The sequence below is a fragment of the Calonectris borealis genome, chromosome 23 (genome assembly GCF_964195595.1).
Source record: "Calonectris borealis chromosome 23, bCalBor7.hap1.2, whole genome shotgun sequence".
In the NCBI taxonomy this organism is placed as follows: domain Eukaryota; kingdom Metazoa; phylum Chordata; class Aves; order Procellariiformes; family Procellariidae; genus Calonectris; species Calonectris borealis.
The window spans coordinates 2,419,122-2,436,427 of NC_134334.1; the positions used below are offsets into that span (position 1 = coordinate 2,419,122).

Sequence of the window (17,306 nt, forward strand, 5' to 3'; positions counted from 1 at the left end):
TCATGAGAAATTCTTAATAAGAGAAGTGTAAATCTGAAATCCATTACATCAACAAAGGTTACTGAAATCAGATTGCATTGTAGCCCTAATATTGTCTCTTTTCTGCCTTTCTAGCCCATCACTCCATATAAAAGCTATAAAACTTATTTTACTGCTACAAATTTGTAAACCTGAACAATCTTGAGGATTTTTGGTTTGGTTTTTTTTTTGAAGATGTTTGTCAAAAAATACAGGACCTAGAGAAATTTAATACTTACAGAGGGTTTTTTAATTATTTAAAGTAATTCACTGCTTCTAATGGGTACTACTACAATCTCCGTTTTAGTAAGCAGCAGGATTCCTGTGCAACCTGTATTTTTTAATACTCAGCAGAATTAATTTTGTTAGCTAGATCCCGAAAATAGCACCTACAAGCATTATGTATGCAGTCCAAGATACGCAGCACTCCAGTATTACATAGTAATAGAAAGAAAATTACTATCATGATCCCATTTCTGCCATCTGAACTGCACGGACAGCTCTTTAGATCTCTGCAGCTCCCCCACTGAAGTTAGTAAGAGTTGTGTGCATAGGTCAGCTGCCAGATTTCGGACTGCATGATACAGTCACACAAATAGCCTCATGCAGAAGTTCACATTTAAGCAAGAAGTTACTTTGGCCTCTTCAAGTTCAATAAACGCACTTGACTGCAGTAGCTTTCTTCTCCTGTGTTAAGTGACACAAACTAGCTTAATTTTGCTGAAAAGCAGCAGGGAAGTTTTTACTAAATGGTCCAAGATTACTAAGAGCAGCATTACAGAAATATTTTAGAATCTCTTTCTTCACTGACAGGATTGGGAAGTCTCACCATCATTATCTTGTGTTTAATGGTAATAAAGGCAACAATTTCTTATAAAAGGAGAAAATCTGAAGATTGAAAGAAAACAGGTGGTATTATTGCTGATTTTAACAGTACCACTGGCACATAACACTAATGCAGGTATGCATTAAAAATTCTGCAGACTCCTCTCCAGAAGAGTGCCCGGCTTGAGTGCCTGGCTGATTCTGCTTGGGCGTGAAGAATCGGAAGCTGTGACACAGGTAATGTAGGAAGCGGAGGGGGTAGGGGACTTCATAAAAATGCAGGATGTGACAGTGAAAAGATATGAAATGGTTTTTCTTCCAACCCTAACAGATGTTGTCCAATTAAGGATACAAATAAATCACCCTCTGCATTGCGAGTCAGAAAACACATACATAAAAGCCCTCTAAATACATTTCAGTTTAAACTTGCATAATTCTCCCAGTGGAGAAATCATCTTCAACTTATGTAATCCTTAGAAAGAGACATTATTACATACAATTCTGTGCCACTAAGAAACAAGGAAGACACATCTCTAGAAAAGAGGTGCACCCACACACAATTAATTATATGGGTGTGGAGGGAACAGAGGGGAAAAGCTGTAACACGGCTGCAAAGACCAGAATCTGCTGTTTCCACAGGGACTGATCTGTAACCAAGCTCAAGGGGCTGCTCCCCTTTCACCAGCCAGAACTGCCTGCTATACTTAAGCCAGACTTCCTAACACTTGATATCCTGTCTGCTATTTCAATGCCCTTACTCAATGTTTCAGACAGACATTACACAAACTGGCTGGTGAAAAGGGTTGAGAAACCAAGAAGCAATCCAAGTCAATGACCTTATTCTATAAAATGATACCATTGACTGAACAGAGGAGGAAGAACAAAGCACAGGGATACATGTCGTCTGAATGTATCACTGACATCTTCCATAGGAAAGACAAGCACTAGGCTGTATCTTACTTTGTTAGTGTTGCTGCTGTCTTTTAATCCTTATAGCCTAAGCAATTCTTGTGCTTCCAGTGCAACTGATTCTCATACCAAAACAGAAACAGCTTAAATTAAAAAATAAAAAAACCAACAGAAAACCAAACATAAAAGTCACATTTTCTACAAAGCATGTGCAAAGGTAACTGTACATAAATCAATAAACAAAGCCAGAAGCCAAGTTATTGATTAGTTCCTTTGCTGTTTATCTCCAGTATACAGAATGATGCTGCAATTTTCACATATACACAGAATCTCTATCCTCATGTGCATTTGCCCTGACTTTTTAAATAAGACTGTTAAAACAAGTAAAGACTACTTAACATGAGTAAGGGTGGCATGACCTGTCTCATATAACAGAACACATGACTATGCAGCTTATCAGGTTGTTTTAATATGCATCCACTGTTTGGAGAAGCCCAATTTTATGTGATAGCAACCAAACCGTAGATGGAGCCAATGATAAGGGCTCCACACATGGGAATTCCCATTGGCTTCCAGAAGAGCTCTCTCCATGAAACACTGACAGGAGCAGAGCTTGAATTTGTATCAGGGTTTTTGTTACCTCACCCAACCAAAAGTCAAAGCAAAATAATTAGCTCAGTGCAGAGGAGCCAATCTCTATCAGCCAGCAGGCTTGCCCAATACCAACAAAATAGGTACACTCAAAGAACTGCACCTGCACCTCATACAATTTTGGGGCCAAGTTGATGGTCCTTGAATTTGCATAGGAAAAAAAGGCTGGCCCTTATCCCAGCTTTAGACATATTCCTCATCAGTAAAAAAATAAAATTAAAAAAAAAATTGACAAATCCTAAATACAGGAACGAAAAATCCCACCCTGTTAGATACCTACCACAACCTTAAAACCCAATCTTGCATGTAGCGACCAGCAGACAAAATCCTTTCAGTCTGAAGCCAGCTCCCAGTTGCAGAAACTATTGCCCCATTCAGTAAGATCCATCAGGATCAGAGCACCATCAAACATCTATGAAACCAAAACCTCGTTAGTGAGCAAAATGAAAATACTGCAGTAGCAGAACTACAGGTTCTGCTCTCAGCTTTAGCACAGTCCCGTAAATGCCAGGTAAGGCCACAAACTTAGTGAAGCTGCTTTGTCTTGACACCAGTATATTCTGGTTCGGAATCTGTCCCTCTATTCTATGACTGCAAGTACTGCCAGTCAACACACAGGAAGAAGTCTGATACATATACAAGTCTTCTGTGGTTTGTGGGTGAACTGGTTCCAATTACTATGCCGGCTGATTGCTTCAGTGAGAACTGTAGAACTAGCCCCAAAGCCCCAAACCTTCAAATTGACCTCGTATGTTCCAGAAGATAGGGGAACAGGTGATTTCAGTAATAATCTGAGTTTGAATCTCCACACTGACAATGAAATGTAAAAGACATACAAGACTACGCAAGGTGTAAATGAGGAAGGTAAGGGACCAGAGCACATCTTTTCAGAGCAAACTTGCTTCTCTGTAATTATTTTCCAAGAACACATACTGACTGTATTAGAGACTGAGAGCAGAATAGCATTTTAAAAAGTGCTGCATATTTATTAATGTATATTACCCAGATTCAGAAAACATATGCAAACAAATCAGATATTATCTAATAAAATGTATCATTAACACACATACTATAATTGACAAATTTAAAACAAAAACAAGTTATATTACATTTTAAAGAAATGCTTCCTGTATATGAAGATCAATTTGAATTAAGTGCTCTATGGCTACTCAGCTAAAATAGATTAGCCTAGTAATTAGCAGTATTCTATCGATAAATTCTCTACAATTCAGCCTAAGTTACTTTTGCCTAAGCTCCAATTTCTTTCCAAGAACTCCCTGTTGGATTTAGCATAACTGTTCCATGACAGTTCCCTCTAAATAAGAGTTACAGTGTCAAGGTCAAAGTTCACTTTTTTTTTTAAAAAAAAAACATTAGAATGAAAAAATTTTCCGGATCTAAGTACTGCGCACATTGAGACACAATTCTTTGTGCGATGGCAAAGCCGTTTGGCCAGCTAAGCCAGCAACGTAAGTTCCAATCATCCGCTATCACCAGTGACAGAGAGCCAGCCCACTCCTTCTGTAGTCAATACCATTCAAACCCCTTAACTTTGGCAAAATAACTTCGCTAATAGACAAAAATAACATGAGTTTTCAATAAGAATGGACAATGCATCTCTTTACATACCCAAATCTTGCTTGGGCTCAACCACCTAGATGTAGCCCCAAAGTTCCCCCCACTCTAGCAGTGTTGAGAATCAAGGAAGGTGTAGATACGATACAAGCAGCTGCCAGAATTTTAACCGCTGCGTTGTCTAGACATGCTCCGAGCAGCCTCATACAGACGCCTCCAGATGCTTTTACAACACTGATCTAAACGCGCCTCTCAGCAAGTGAAAACACACCCTCATTGGTCAGTCAGCTCGAGTTAGTGATAACCACGTTCACATCCTGGCAGAGAGACCAGGTGCTAGGCTCCTAACACATCCAAAAAGTAAACTGTGTTTACATGCATCTTCAAAGCGTGCTACTGTTTGGGCAGAACATACGCCCAAGCCCGAAACCACAGAAATGGAGAGGCAAGTGAGACAGTCCAGACAATGAAGGGAGAGGCAGATGTTTAAATATTTTAGGCAGTGATTTTCAAAAGAAGAGATTGCACATAATTCCCTCCCTAATTCAAGAGGACTGAATTCAGGAATTTAGGAACTATTCTGGGGCAACAGAGAGCCATAGTTGACTCAACATCATTAGATCATTATTTGCAGCATATTCTTTGTCTAACACACATGCACGTACCTGCTTCTTTGTTCTCGATCTACAACATCTGTAAAAGTGTTTGCACGCTTGGGAAAAAAATGCTGATGTCTGCTTAAACACTGACATCTCAGGTACACGGATTTTGTTTAAGTGTGGTATCGTTTTTGAAGTTCAACTTTTAAGCTGTAAAAGGATTCTGAACTAAACTACTGCCTCAAGACTTCAACACTTTTGTTTTAGGGACTTCAACATTTTTACTGGAGAATCTCTAATGTAATTCCTGAACATCAGGTAAGAGAACAAATGACTTCATTGCTCCATGGAAAAACAATTGAACCCTCAGTTCTCAGGCAAAATTTTCCAAGAGTATTTATCAAGTCAGTTTGTACCAAAAAGAATAAATCCATCCAGTGGGCTGAACACCACTGCCTGTGAATAAGATCAGAATCTCTCTGCTATACCTACCATAGGATATATACTATTAACAAATAAAGAAGATTACTACTGCCAGGAGGCAGGACTTTAGCATACAGGAAGAGGAAGATAGACATTCTAGCTCTACTACTGCAGCATTTCAGGTGGCCATAAAGCACAGCACAGCACCATGCAGCACCTAAAAGTCCACAGCTACCCTACAAATCAGTCAGTACTGCACTATTCCACTTTCAGCAATTTTTGTTCTTTGATTTGGTGCACACTTGACCTGGTTAAACCTTACTCCAGCTGAGAAAGCTGCATGTTGTGGCAGCACTGGGTTGGTAGGCATTGTGAAATAAAGTGGGAGGCCTTACGTGCTCATTTGTGTGTCAGTACCCAGAATGCTGCTTCTAGCTTCCAGCTACTTCATAGAAGTGCTGCTGAGACTTGAACCGTGGGAACACGGCAGTGCTAGCGTGTGTGGGTGTGTTCACACGTGTGCAAGGAAAGCTCTCTTATTCTCTTAGCATCTGATCACATACAGTTTTGCTAAAGGTACAGATGTCTGGCACACAGGTAGGAAATACGAAAGCACTGTCAAACGTTGCTCGGTTCAGTATTTAAAAAAGAAAAAAAGGCTTCAAAAGAGAGAGTCGAACCCACTCTCCTTTGCTGGAAATAGCAACCAACAAAGCCTTCAGGCCTGCTTTTTGAACTAATTCCATCATAGTGGAGGCATACTGATGTTAAGAAAGCAGAAAGCTGTCTGTCACACAGAAGTGGAAAGACAGCGTGAGAGACACGCTAAGGCCATATCTATACCAGCAAGTGAACACTAAACATGCACCACCTGCTGAGCTCAAGAAAAAGGCTTTGGCACTGATGATGGATTTCTAGGACCCTGTTTTGTAACCCTGTCAGGTTATTCACATTTTAAATTTCTAGAAATACCCCAGAATGTAATCGTTGTGCTCCATGCCAGTAATGGTGGATGAAGTGAGAGACAGGTAGGGAGACAGGACACCCACTCAAGTAAAAGCCATGTTGGTGCATGGAGACTCTGAAAGACCAGAGAGAAAACAAAGCAGAAAAAAAAGTTGCATGAGCATGCGAGAAGGTAGAAAACCCAGTGAAGGACACAAACAAAGGAAAATGAGAAGTTATCATATGGCTTAAGAAAAGAAAAAGCTTTGGGAAGTGGCAGGAAGGTGAAGAAGCTTATGGGAGGTCAATCACTCATCCAAGGATGAACAGGAAAGATATAAAAATCAAAATTTTAGAAGAGGGTAAGGAAAGTAGCTGAGGCCTCCATGGTTCCTGCTGTAGTGGGGGCTCCAATCGTGACAGCTCCCTCCAGTTTTTGGTTAGGACCCTTTGCTGACTTCATACAGATCTAGACAAAAGCTTCTTCTGCAAGTGGCAAGACCAGGCAACACGCATCTTGTTCAACCAACCAGGCTGACTGAGAGACAATATATCTGCATGTATGTATCCACCTCTCAATATAGACGGATAGATATGCACAATGGATACTTGATGCATATAGAAATATATGTTGGGAATGAAGTATCTAGGTAAAGCTATGCCTTGTACCAATGCTTTAAAACCACACGAAGGAAAAAAAGGGAAGGGGGGGGGGAAGAGACAGGAAAAAAAGGCAGTTTTGCCAGTATGCTGAATCTGCAACGGAGGCTTGTGCCAACCCAGCTCCTCCATTTAAGTCAGACCCTTAAAAGGCAGAGCTGTGCTGGCAGAAATCTACATACCTCATCACAAAAACCTCATGAAGACACACAAAAAGGTCAAAAAACCCACTGCTGCTTAAACAGCCATAAAAATGGTCATACGCATCTCATGCTACCAACATACTAACAGAGCCCCAGGGAAAACACAACACACAAAGCAATGTGTACACACACATACATAAATAAATAAATTGGGAAACTGATAAAAACCCCACTCTTGAAAGTAGAAGACGGAATATCTGACAGAGCAGATTATGGCACACAACACACACAAACACCTCTGTATAAAATAGAACAAAGCAATGCAGAGATCTACATCAAAAAGGAAGACCACCACAAAGACACATATGCTTCACCCTTTCATCCACAGAGACAGACAGACACAGAGCCCAACAGACACACAAAACCCACACAGACTGACAGTAATTAACACGAACACACAGACGCAGACATGGGACCATCCTTTCATTTCCTTACCAGGCATCTAAACTTTACTCCAATGTTACTTGCCCCTGGCCACAGTCTACCAATCTTAGAGCCTGATTAAATCTCTCCATAATTATCTACACACACTGCTACAACACAAATGACCTTAGCATATGATATCCGTTGGCTAAGCCCAATGGAAAAAGACTTCAGAAAAAGGAAGGTAAGCATACAAAACTCTGCCAGCACTGTCAGGGTCTCCTCAAGACTGCACCACATTAATAGGAGAGCCCCGAAGGCAGCTCAAAAGCCTTGAAACTTAAGCCCAGTTCTGCCTAGGATGTATGATAAAGCGTTCTTCTTTCTCTACCCCATCATCTGAGCACACACTTACCACTCTGTTCTTCCCCATCAAACTCCTTGCCGCCTCCTAAATGAACCTATGCAGGACACTTAACATTTTATGATGACGGAGTTTTGGCAAAATTTTCTGAGAAATAGATGACCACGATTTCCTTACATGATTTTTGGCATCCACGATTAGGTATCTTGAATTCACTCTGCAAGAAGTGCTGTGCTGCATGCAGATATTGGATTTTGCCATGTTCTGAACCAGAACCTATTAAAGGGTCACCAAAAAAGTCAGGCAAAGCCAAGATTTAGTGGTCTTTTCTTGTTCTCCACCTGCAACCTTACCTGGGGTGTTGGATAAATCATACAATTGAATAGAATGCCATAAAAGCCTTGTAAGAAAAAGAAAGCACATCTCCACTAACATTCATTTTAATTAAACTCTGGAAATGACCAAGCTAGGGACACAGTACCTTTCTGGAGCACGAATGTGGAGATTTCTTAATTTTGCTTCCCAAACAAAGCATGCCCTAGAAAAGTCATTTCCCAACATGAAAAATGCTTCCACTTTCAGAGCCGTATTCTCCTCTCACAGACATTCATATACATCTATCCCACCATTCCACCTTAGCACATGACTGACAGAGAATAGACAAGCCATTAAAAACACATCCACCTCCAACCACGGAGATAATGTGGCTCATTACAGCCTAGCTTTGTCACAGCGGTTCTGACACTCCAGCGGGAGGAAAAGGAGGGGTGAGGACAGGATTGAAAGGGGGGCTAAGCACAAGACCAGGAGAGAAACTGGAACTTGAACGAGTGAGACTCTGCTCCTTAACCAAAAAACGCGGAGGCCAATCAAATGGGTTAACCAGGCCTCTTAGGCTAGCCATAGGAATTACTGCATTGTTTGCGCAGGGTATTTTAAAAACCCTGGGTTTTATTTGGGTATTTTTGTTGCTTTTTTTAGAAATAAAAGCTCTATTTAAGTCTGAGTGTCTGTCTGCCCCTTTAAACAAGTATTTGGTAAGTTAATCAAGAATTAAACTGAACATTCTCAGTGGGCTTTAAACGTTGCTTCTCTTTTTGAGGCTTGCATCATTGCCTTTCCACTCCAGACACATAAAACCAAAGAAAAGTTCGGAAATGTCTGACAGATGAGGCAGAATCCAACCAAGAAACCGGCAGTGTAAAACTCAGTAGGCGAGAGTTTGCTTTAACCTCACATTGGGGGGGGGAAGGAGCAGGAAGCGAATTGCTCATCCCAGAGCCAACTGCACCGTCGCCAGCGAGCCAGACATCCCGGTGTCTGCAAGCAAGTTCTCAAGGCCTTGTGGCACTGCTGCCCATGGATCAGGACTGGTGCCAGATGCCAAGGCAGCCTCCCACCCACACACCAGGGATTCTGGGATCTAAAGGCAGCTCAGACTGAAAGAAAAACAAAAGACACCTAAAAAAAATGTGCTTTAGCTGTCTGGCTCAGCACGGCATGGCATACCTTAAGAAGCTCCTGCAGCTGGCCCTAGACAGATTCATTTACTGAACATATACATAATCCAATATACAATAGCCTGCCTGGTGGGGAGATTCAGACTCCACAAGGATACTCTAGAAGCAGGGACTTCTCCATTCACGTTCCGCGCACTTAATCTGAACACCAGTAACCTGCATCACTGTCAGGATTTTTTCTTAGCAGCCACATTTTATTCCAATACAAGCCTTTAGACAATTTAGCCCCCACCTCCATCCCTGGCGGCATGCAGTTGAGCAGAAAATTGTATATATTTGCGTCTGGAGCGATCAGTAACTGTTAGTTTTTTCTGGCTTCTTCCTTGTCTTGATCCCTAACTGACGCTCTTAAGACCTGAAATCACATACTTCCTGCTAAAGTCTGGGGTAGTGTGATGGGTTTCAAAGATCAGGTTCCATGTACATTAAGATATGCAAACACACATATATAATTTAAACAAACTCCAACCAGCGTGTTCAGAACATAACTGGAGAAAAAAAGGTGCCATCTCAAACACTGCTCAGCTACATTAACACACACGTGGTGAGAATTAAGAACACGATTAGACTGCTAAATGACTCAAAGGAAAAGCAGCTGGTAACAAATTGGGTGTATCAGTGGATGTTACCGAAATTATAGAAAACTCCTTTTCTCCTTCTCCCCCCACCCCCTTTAAAATTAAAGGCATCACTTACCCTGGGGGCTTTCCTCTTGTATTTGTTGTTATAGTCAAATTTTTCTTTCATTTCATCTAAGAGCTGGCCCAGTCTAGCTTTCTCCTCTTTCCCAGTGTAATCCTGGCTGAGGAGGATATAGGATCTCCAGTTTGCAGAGTCAAAGCCCCAGTGGCAAGTCCTGTTTTCCAGAGATTTGTGAGAGTGGACCACAAATTTGTGAGGTGGGTACATAAGCCTGCAGTCCAAGCACTGGATGCAGGCTGCACTGGGGTTACTGTAAAGCTCTGGCACCAAGAGTCCCTTACACTTCCCAAAGCACTCATGATACACCTTGAAGCTCTTCTCTGTAAGCTCCAGCTCAATTGTGCTAGAGAATTCCTTCTTGCAGTGGGGAGGATAGGTGCCACCATAAAGCAAGGCGTTACAAAGCCTCTCAGCATCAGTTTTAGTAATAAGCCCGCAGGAAGGAGCAGAGAAGGGCAGGATGCCCATGACTTTGAGGATTTCCAGCTGGTCAGCAGTGCATCTGGAGCAGTAAATATGTAGCTCATCACAAACCGAATTAATCTGCTGCAGGGAGAAGTCCCTGAGCACCGAGTTCAGGATCTGGGGCAAGCAAAGCCGCTTTTCTCCACCCACCACGAAGCAGGAGATGGTTTCCCCTTCCAGGATGGTCTCGCACCTCTCTGTGGATCTGTCCGAGGGCATGAAGAAGGGACCAGGCATTACCGGAGGAGGCTGGATAGGGGGCAGATGCAGTACAGGTTCTGCTGGGTCTTTGCCATTGTCTTTCTTGTACATCTCCTGTGCCCATCGTGCTGAGAAAGCAGCAGGGCCACCCAGGGAGCTCATAGAGCTCAGATGAAACTGTTCCAAGGTCTTCTGCAGTCCTGGATGAGGCTGGAAGCTGCTTCTACTTACAGTCTCCATTTTTTAGTTTCTATTCCCAAAACAAACAACAAAAATCCCCAGTTATCTTCCACCCTGGTACAAATCCACTTAAGGGATTTTTTTTAGGAAAAAAATTACGAACAAAATAAAACAACCCACCCTTGTTTCTTTCTCCTTCCCACTCAGGTTTAACAATCCACTAACGAATAGGAAATAAATCCTTTTGTATGCGTGTCTCTCTCTTCTTTCTTTTCTCTTGGTTCGTTACAATTTCAAAACCTCCAAGTCTCCAAGCTGCCCCGATGGAGCACAGAGTCACGGCAAAAAGAGGTCTTCATCCGAACACTCACCCCCTCAGCCAATCCCCCAGGCAAACCAATCCCGCCTCCCACACCTCCACCACACACACTCACTCACACACACACGCCACCCACAGAAATACAAAAAGTCTGTGCCACGCTCCGAGCACCGGGGGCTCAAATATGTTCTGGCAGCTGCTGCTTCTCTGCAGTAATCACCCTTCTGTCCATATCCACCGAAAGGAAGGCGCGGGGGAGGAAAGTAAAAAGCAGGAGGAGGAGGAAAGCTTGGTCTGTGGAAGGGAACAACGCAGAAAAAAAGGAAAAGGCCCAAATCTCTGGCACTTCCAAAACGGCGCGGGGGCTTCGGACGGGCGATAAGCAGGCTCCCTTCCCCCGCGTGGTCCCTCGGCTTGATCTGGGAGGACTCCTCGTCTCTCGGGTCGCCTTTCTTCCCTTATTTCTCTCGGTCTTCTCGGCGTGCCGTGGGGAGCCGCGGTAACAGAGCGCACATCCTCCCAGCTCCTCTTTCCAGCAGAGACTGAGAGTGCCTGAGAGCTGAGCTAATGCAGGCTGGCTCAGCCTCCCTCCCTCCTCCTCCTCCTCCTCCTCCTCCCCCCCTCTGTTTGTTGGTGTCTGCCTCAGTCATTGAATCCCAGCCAAGAATGTGACCAACTCCCCAGGCCGGGCTCTTCCAGGAACAGCGGCCGCCTCCCCCCTCCGCTCTGCGCTGAGCTTCTGCACAGGCAGGCGCGCAGCACGGCCCCGGGCGGCAGCGCCGGGGAGGGAGGGTAAACTGCTGGGTTCACAGACCGCCGCGCCGCAAAGGAGGGGCGGTAGGGCAGGGCTTTTTCCTCTCGCCGCTTTCTCTCTGGACAGCGGTAAGAAGGGAGCAAGCGAAAACGCGTCTGCCTCACGCTCGCACGCACGCAAAGCGCAAGCATACCACAAAAAACCTGTCCGTCGCAAAACCTGCTTACAACGCCTAAGTTCAACTTTGAGCACACGCCCCTCTCTATGAGCAGAAATCGCACGCGTACAAACACAATTTATGGCCGAAAACAGCACAGCCCGATAGCACACCCTCAGATGCTCAACGCGGCGAGCCACGCACCGAATTTACCCAGCGCTACGCGCACAGGCGTTCCCTGCTCTCGGCACACATGTCACACGCCCAGCTCACACGTGGAGGGAGCGTGAGGCACAACCGTAACACAGGTGTGCAGGAGGCAGGTGAGCCACCCACGCCCTCACTGAGGGAGTAACGCAGAATGGGGCAAGAAAACCCACATTCGTCGCAAACGCGGGCGACTCGAAACCTCTGCTGCCGCTCAAGGCGGCGGGGGATCGCCGCGGCCGGCGGCCGCACGCACCTCGCGCCACCGCAGACCCAGAGACGAGCGCCCCCTACCGAGCGAGGCGCGCCGGTGGCTCCGCGCCGAGGGTTCCCCGGCAGCGGCCCCGGCCCGGCAGCGGCCCCGGCCCGGCAGCGGCCCCGGCCCGGCAGCGGCCCCGGCCCGGCAGCGGCCCCGGCCCGGCAGATGCCAGAGAGGTGCTGACATCCGCTGCACGTCGGCGCTGTGGCGTTTATTATGATTTTATTATTCTAATCGGGAATGAGGGGCTCTCTAGTCTCTATGAATATCAAATTTCAAAGCAAAAAATTTGGCTTCTCCCTTTTTTCCATGGCTGCATAACTAGAATTCTAAAAAAGATTTCAACCAGCGCTAAATACAAACACAAGAAACAAGCTTAAAAGGCTACGTCTGTTATCTCCGCACTCTGTCAATTCTGTGTGCCAAAAAAAGGCTGGAGAGCAGTTTCACACCAATACAATTGTTAAAATGTTATTTGTAATGCAACAGTGACTATAAGCACTATTCATAGTATAGAATCTTGCTACACTGAGTGACGCAGAAACTGAGCATTCGGATAGTGTCCTCTGAAAGAGTTTACCATTTCAGTATAAAAGCGGAAAAAACAGGTAGATCAGGACAAAAGAAGAGGAACAAATAGACAAATATCCAAACACTGTTTAAAAGAGCAAGCAGAAAACAAAAAGGTTATGATTTACTCAGAATCAATGTCATGGGGCAGGGAACACAGCAAGCTCTCACATTTTATTTGTATTTTTATATTCTGAAATCCCATTCAGAGTAAAGGAAAGAGGTGTCACAGCGTTGCAAAAGAGCTTTGATCCTGCAACTGAATCAGCATTTCTCCAGAGAGGAACCTACTCTCACATATCGAACTTGGACATCAAGCCTTAAAGTATTGAAGGGGAGTTCAGAGAAGGCAAGAACCAAATACATCGGTCCAAGTCTTCAATACACAAACAATACATTGATTGTGTCTTCATGTGCTGAGAGAAGACACTTAAGAGAATCTTTACCAAATTGCTTTATCACAGAAAGCCATTGGTGGCAAGAAGTACCCTTTAAGTTTCTGTTCATACAATGCATTGCACATGGATTTACTAATCCACAAGTGGAATTTTTAGATATTACCACAATACCAAGGTCTAAAGACATGATCTCACAATCTAGGACACACAGTCCTTGCTGATTACTGATGCTAAAGAGGTTACCACATTAAGAGAAAGCAGGGCTAAGAATATTCTTCACTGAGTAACAGGGGTATCTAAAAGGTTTTAGTTAAAAATAATTTTCAGTAATATTCTTCAGAAATTATGTATGGCACCTTTTGATAATATGAAGGACATCTATGATACTCCATCATTTCCAAACCGAAGGGTGTGCTTTATTAGAGAGAAAACCCTTCCCACCATTCAGCCTCATCTTGGAAAAGTTCTGACTATGGCAAGGGAGGAGTACCAGATACACAATGAAGTCCACTAGGGATGTGGCAATCGAACCGACTGTCATCGAAGGTACTCAGATACAATGGTGAACAGCAGCAGAATAATTCCCTAGCTGGATTTAGTGCAGTTTCAGTCTTTTTTTTCTTCTTTCTTCTTCAAACTCACTAAAATATAAATGGCCAGATATACTCAAACATCATGTATGGAGTTCCTGATTCTTTTAAAGAACAAAATTAATGCTTGCGGGAAGTTTGGATAGCAATGGAGAAACTTCTTAGCTCTGGAAGCTGGTTTTTCTGCACTCCCTCTCCTTTACCCCTGAGAAAGAAAGGACAGTAGTAACTGCAGTTCATTTTAAGAGAGGCGCCGTTTTCCATTCCAAGTGGCTCTTTTATGCAAGTAAATCACTGGATCATGCAACAGACTGTTTATGGGTGGAATTCATAAACGGAATTCCTGAAGCAGAGGGGACTACCAAAAAGACAGGAAGGATGGTCTTGTGGTTAAGACAGAAAACTCGGGACATCTGGGGTCTATTCCCAGATCTCCCACAGACTTCCTGTTGCCTTGGGCAAGTTGTTTAGTCTCTCTGTGCCTCAGTTTCTGTATCTGCAATATCCAGATGGTGACCAATTAGAGTGGCAGCTTCTGAACCTAAATTCATGACAGGGCAGAAACCAATTTTCAACTCCTGCAGTAACAATACAGAAAAACTTCCATTTCTTTATATCCCACAGACTCTGCAGAAGTAAACAGCAGCAGGGCAGGAGAAGGGGGAGCGACAAGAGCTGTTTTGGGATTAAGGTGGCAGTGGCTTCTGAGCTCTCTGCCTCCCCGATGACGGACCGTGAGCGCTGCGCATCTTAAAATCATATTAATCTTTTCCCCAGTAACTGTTTGTCTTGCTCCAGTTCCAAAGCCCTCTAGCTGGAGAAAGGAGAGGGGAAAAATATCTCGGAGGAAGGGCCCTAACACCACAGTGTTTTTCTCACTCTCTCCCTCTTCTCCTCCCCCTCTCCATTGGCTTCAAGGCCAACAGCTCCTGGAACACAAACACTCTTGTAAACTTCTGAACCACACAGCCCTATGGTGGGTGGGTGTTCGCTCCCTGCCTGCCAGTTCCAATCCACCCACAGATTCCAAAGGCCCAGAACAAAAAGCAGACTCCATTTTCCATATTTAACAGGCAATTTGTTTCCCTCCCCATCGCCTTCATTTGCAGAACTCGGTGCCTCTCACAAGTATCGTGTCCCACCTTTTACACATTTCCTAGGTGGAGGGTATTATGTTTATGCATATGTTTATATAGGCTTATGAAAAGTATATTCTAAATGAATTCACCCCAGTCCCCCTCTGGTTTTAGATGCCTGCTTAGTCAGGAAGAACTGGGGATTATCAAGGACTGTGCTGCATATTGCAGCTATTTGACAAAATGTTTGGGAAGGGCCTATTGTGAAGATTGTGAAGAAGGAAAGTAAGTGAAAAATAAAAGCGTGGCTGCAAATGTGACACATCAAAATTCCTACTGTAACTCATGTTAGACCGTAAATTCTTTACAGCAGCAAACATCTAATTTCTCCATGTTTGTATCATACATGTTCATTTCTAATTTACTTTAGACATTCCGGTACTAAAGTAAAACAATTTCTGCAAGACCAGGATATTTCCTTCCCTTCTTTCCTTTAGAGACCATCTGCTAAACGTCATCATTTTCATTGATCATTTCCCTTACAGTGAAAATGGGGAATGCCAAACTATCCAGAACCTGCAGAATAAGGTTTCAAACTCTTTGTTGAAAAACACATATCTGAGAGTCCGGCAGTCTTTTTCAATAAAATATTTCAATTTTTTCATCAACATACAGATTCCGCTTAAAGAAAGTTATTTCACAAATGTGTACCAACTTCTTATCTTTTTGGCTAAAACAAATTTCAAAATGTTTATTTTTAAAGAGACTACAATTTTTTACACCTATTTCTCTTAGATATGTACTGAAGTGAATTTTAAAACACCTAAAAAGTCACCAGAAAAAAAAAAATTCATGAATCAGTCATATTTGAGATGAACCAAACAAAAAATTTCACTGTCTGAGACGGTCAGCAATGGACTCACATCAACAAAAATGTTCTCTTTTTTTAATTAATGGAAAAATCAACTATTTACACAACGCCTTTCAGGCCAAAGACCTCAGAGTGGTGGCTGGGACTTCTATGGTATTTACTACCTATCAAGTCCTACCATTCTCTAGATGAGCTTTGGGATGCTGCACAGCCCTGAAAATCTACCCCCTATACTACGCTTCACACAGACTGGTTACAGGTTTGATTTACCTGCTAATAGCTCATTTATAAGGTTATTTTAGGCTTTTACTGTGCTCCAAGTAGTGGCAAGATCTATTCTGGGAGCAGTAAAAACAAAATTGGTAATTATGAGACTGTAAGTGGGGAGGTGGTATATAGGTAGATGTAAAACTTTCTGAAATTGCTGAGTTACATGAATTGGCAGTTGGTGAAGATTTCTTAAGATAACCTTGGATAACAGGATAAGTGGGAGGTCATTCCAGCAGGGAATTCCACCCTCAAAAAAGCACATGGGAAACAGAGCTGGAACTGAACCTGAGTTCTTCTGGCATTCCCAGGGTACCCTCCGTGAATCTAACTGCAGTGTTATAGCTATAAGGAAAATCAGTCATCACTATTTGGATCAATAAGCTAATGAGCTCAGGGTTTAGTGACCATTTTCTCTCCATAAAGCCATTCAGCATTTAGAAAGTTACTAACAGATAAAACAGGAGAACAGCAGAGCATTTCACTTACTGTCTCTAGCCTGATTCAAACAGCAGCAAAAACAAGTAAGTGGAATTTTTTGACTTGCCTGATGGCACAGAACAATATGCACTTCACCTTCCTGTCCTACTCTCCAACCCTTTCCACCACTGGCTGAAGAAACAGACACCTTATCATTTACTAGACTTAATCCTTTCTCTTTTTTAAGATCATAACATTGGCTTTTATGGCAATACAGATCAGACCTAAGCTCTTAACATTAAGCACCCAAACAATGGTCTTGATTTTCAGTTAGGACATGCAACCAAATCCCTTAGTGATTCTTTAAAGATATGACCTGAAGGATGTGATTTGTAACAGTACTAGAAGATAGTAAGAGTCAAAAAAACCTAGGCTCTGCCATTCGCTCCTTTGAGCCGAATTTTGAAGGCATTGTGGTTTAACCATTTTAAAAGGATAATCCAATGCATAGAGCAACACTGCAATCATGAAGCATCCTTACCTTCAGTTGCCCAGTAGCTTGAAAGTCTTGTAGGGTCCAAATCCCAGAAAGACTGAGAAAGCAAGTCCAGAGTGAGGACAGAAAAGCAGAGCTCCCCTTTCATAGTTATTCCCACTCCCGCCATGCTATGTGGTTTCAATGAAAATATCCAAGTTGTGTATTTTGAATAGGAGTTACAGGGCTAGCCTCTAACTCCTGGAAGGTAGAGCCAGCTTGACTGTGCCACATACAATCTTCTACAGTTTGAGAGAAACTCAAGACCAAGGAATAAACT

General features: G+C 43.2%; 1 protein-coding gene across 2 annotated transcripts in view; it reads right to left on the reverse strand.

Moving 5' to 3' along the window:
• Positions 1-12,238, reverse strand: part of SKI (SKI proto-oncogene) — a 118,466-nt gene extending 106,228 nt beyond the window's left edge. The window contains exons 1-2 of one of the 2 annotated variants that reach the window (XM_075172227.1): positions 10,784-12,238; positions 9,752-10,673 (exon numbers count right to left, since the gene is read on the reverse strand). In XM_075172227.1, coding sequence (XP_075028328.1) covers positions 9,752-10,663 — 912 coding nt within the window. In that variant the 5' untranslated portion in view covers positions 10,664-10,673; positions 10,784-12,238. Of the gene's footprint in view, positions 1-9,751; positions 10,761-10,783 lie in introns of those variants that run through there. The other variant, XM_075172228.1, reaches the window with a different exon arrangement.
• Positions 12,239-17,306: the final 5,068 nt, after the last annotated feature.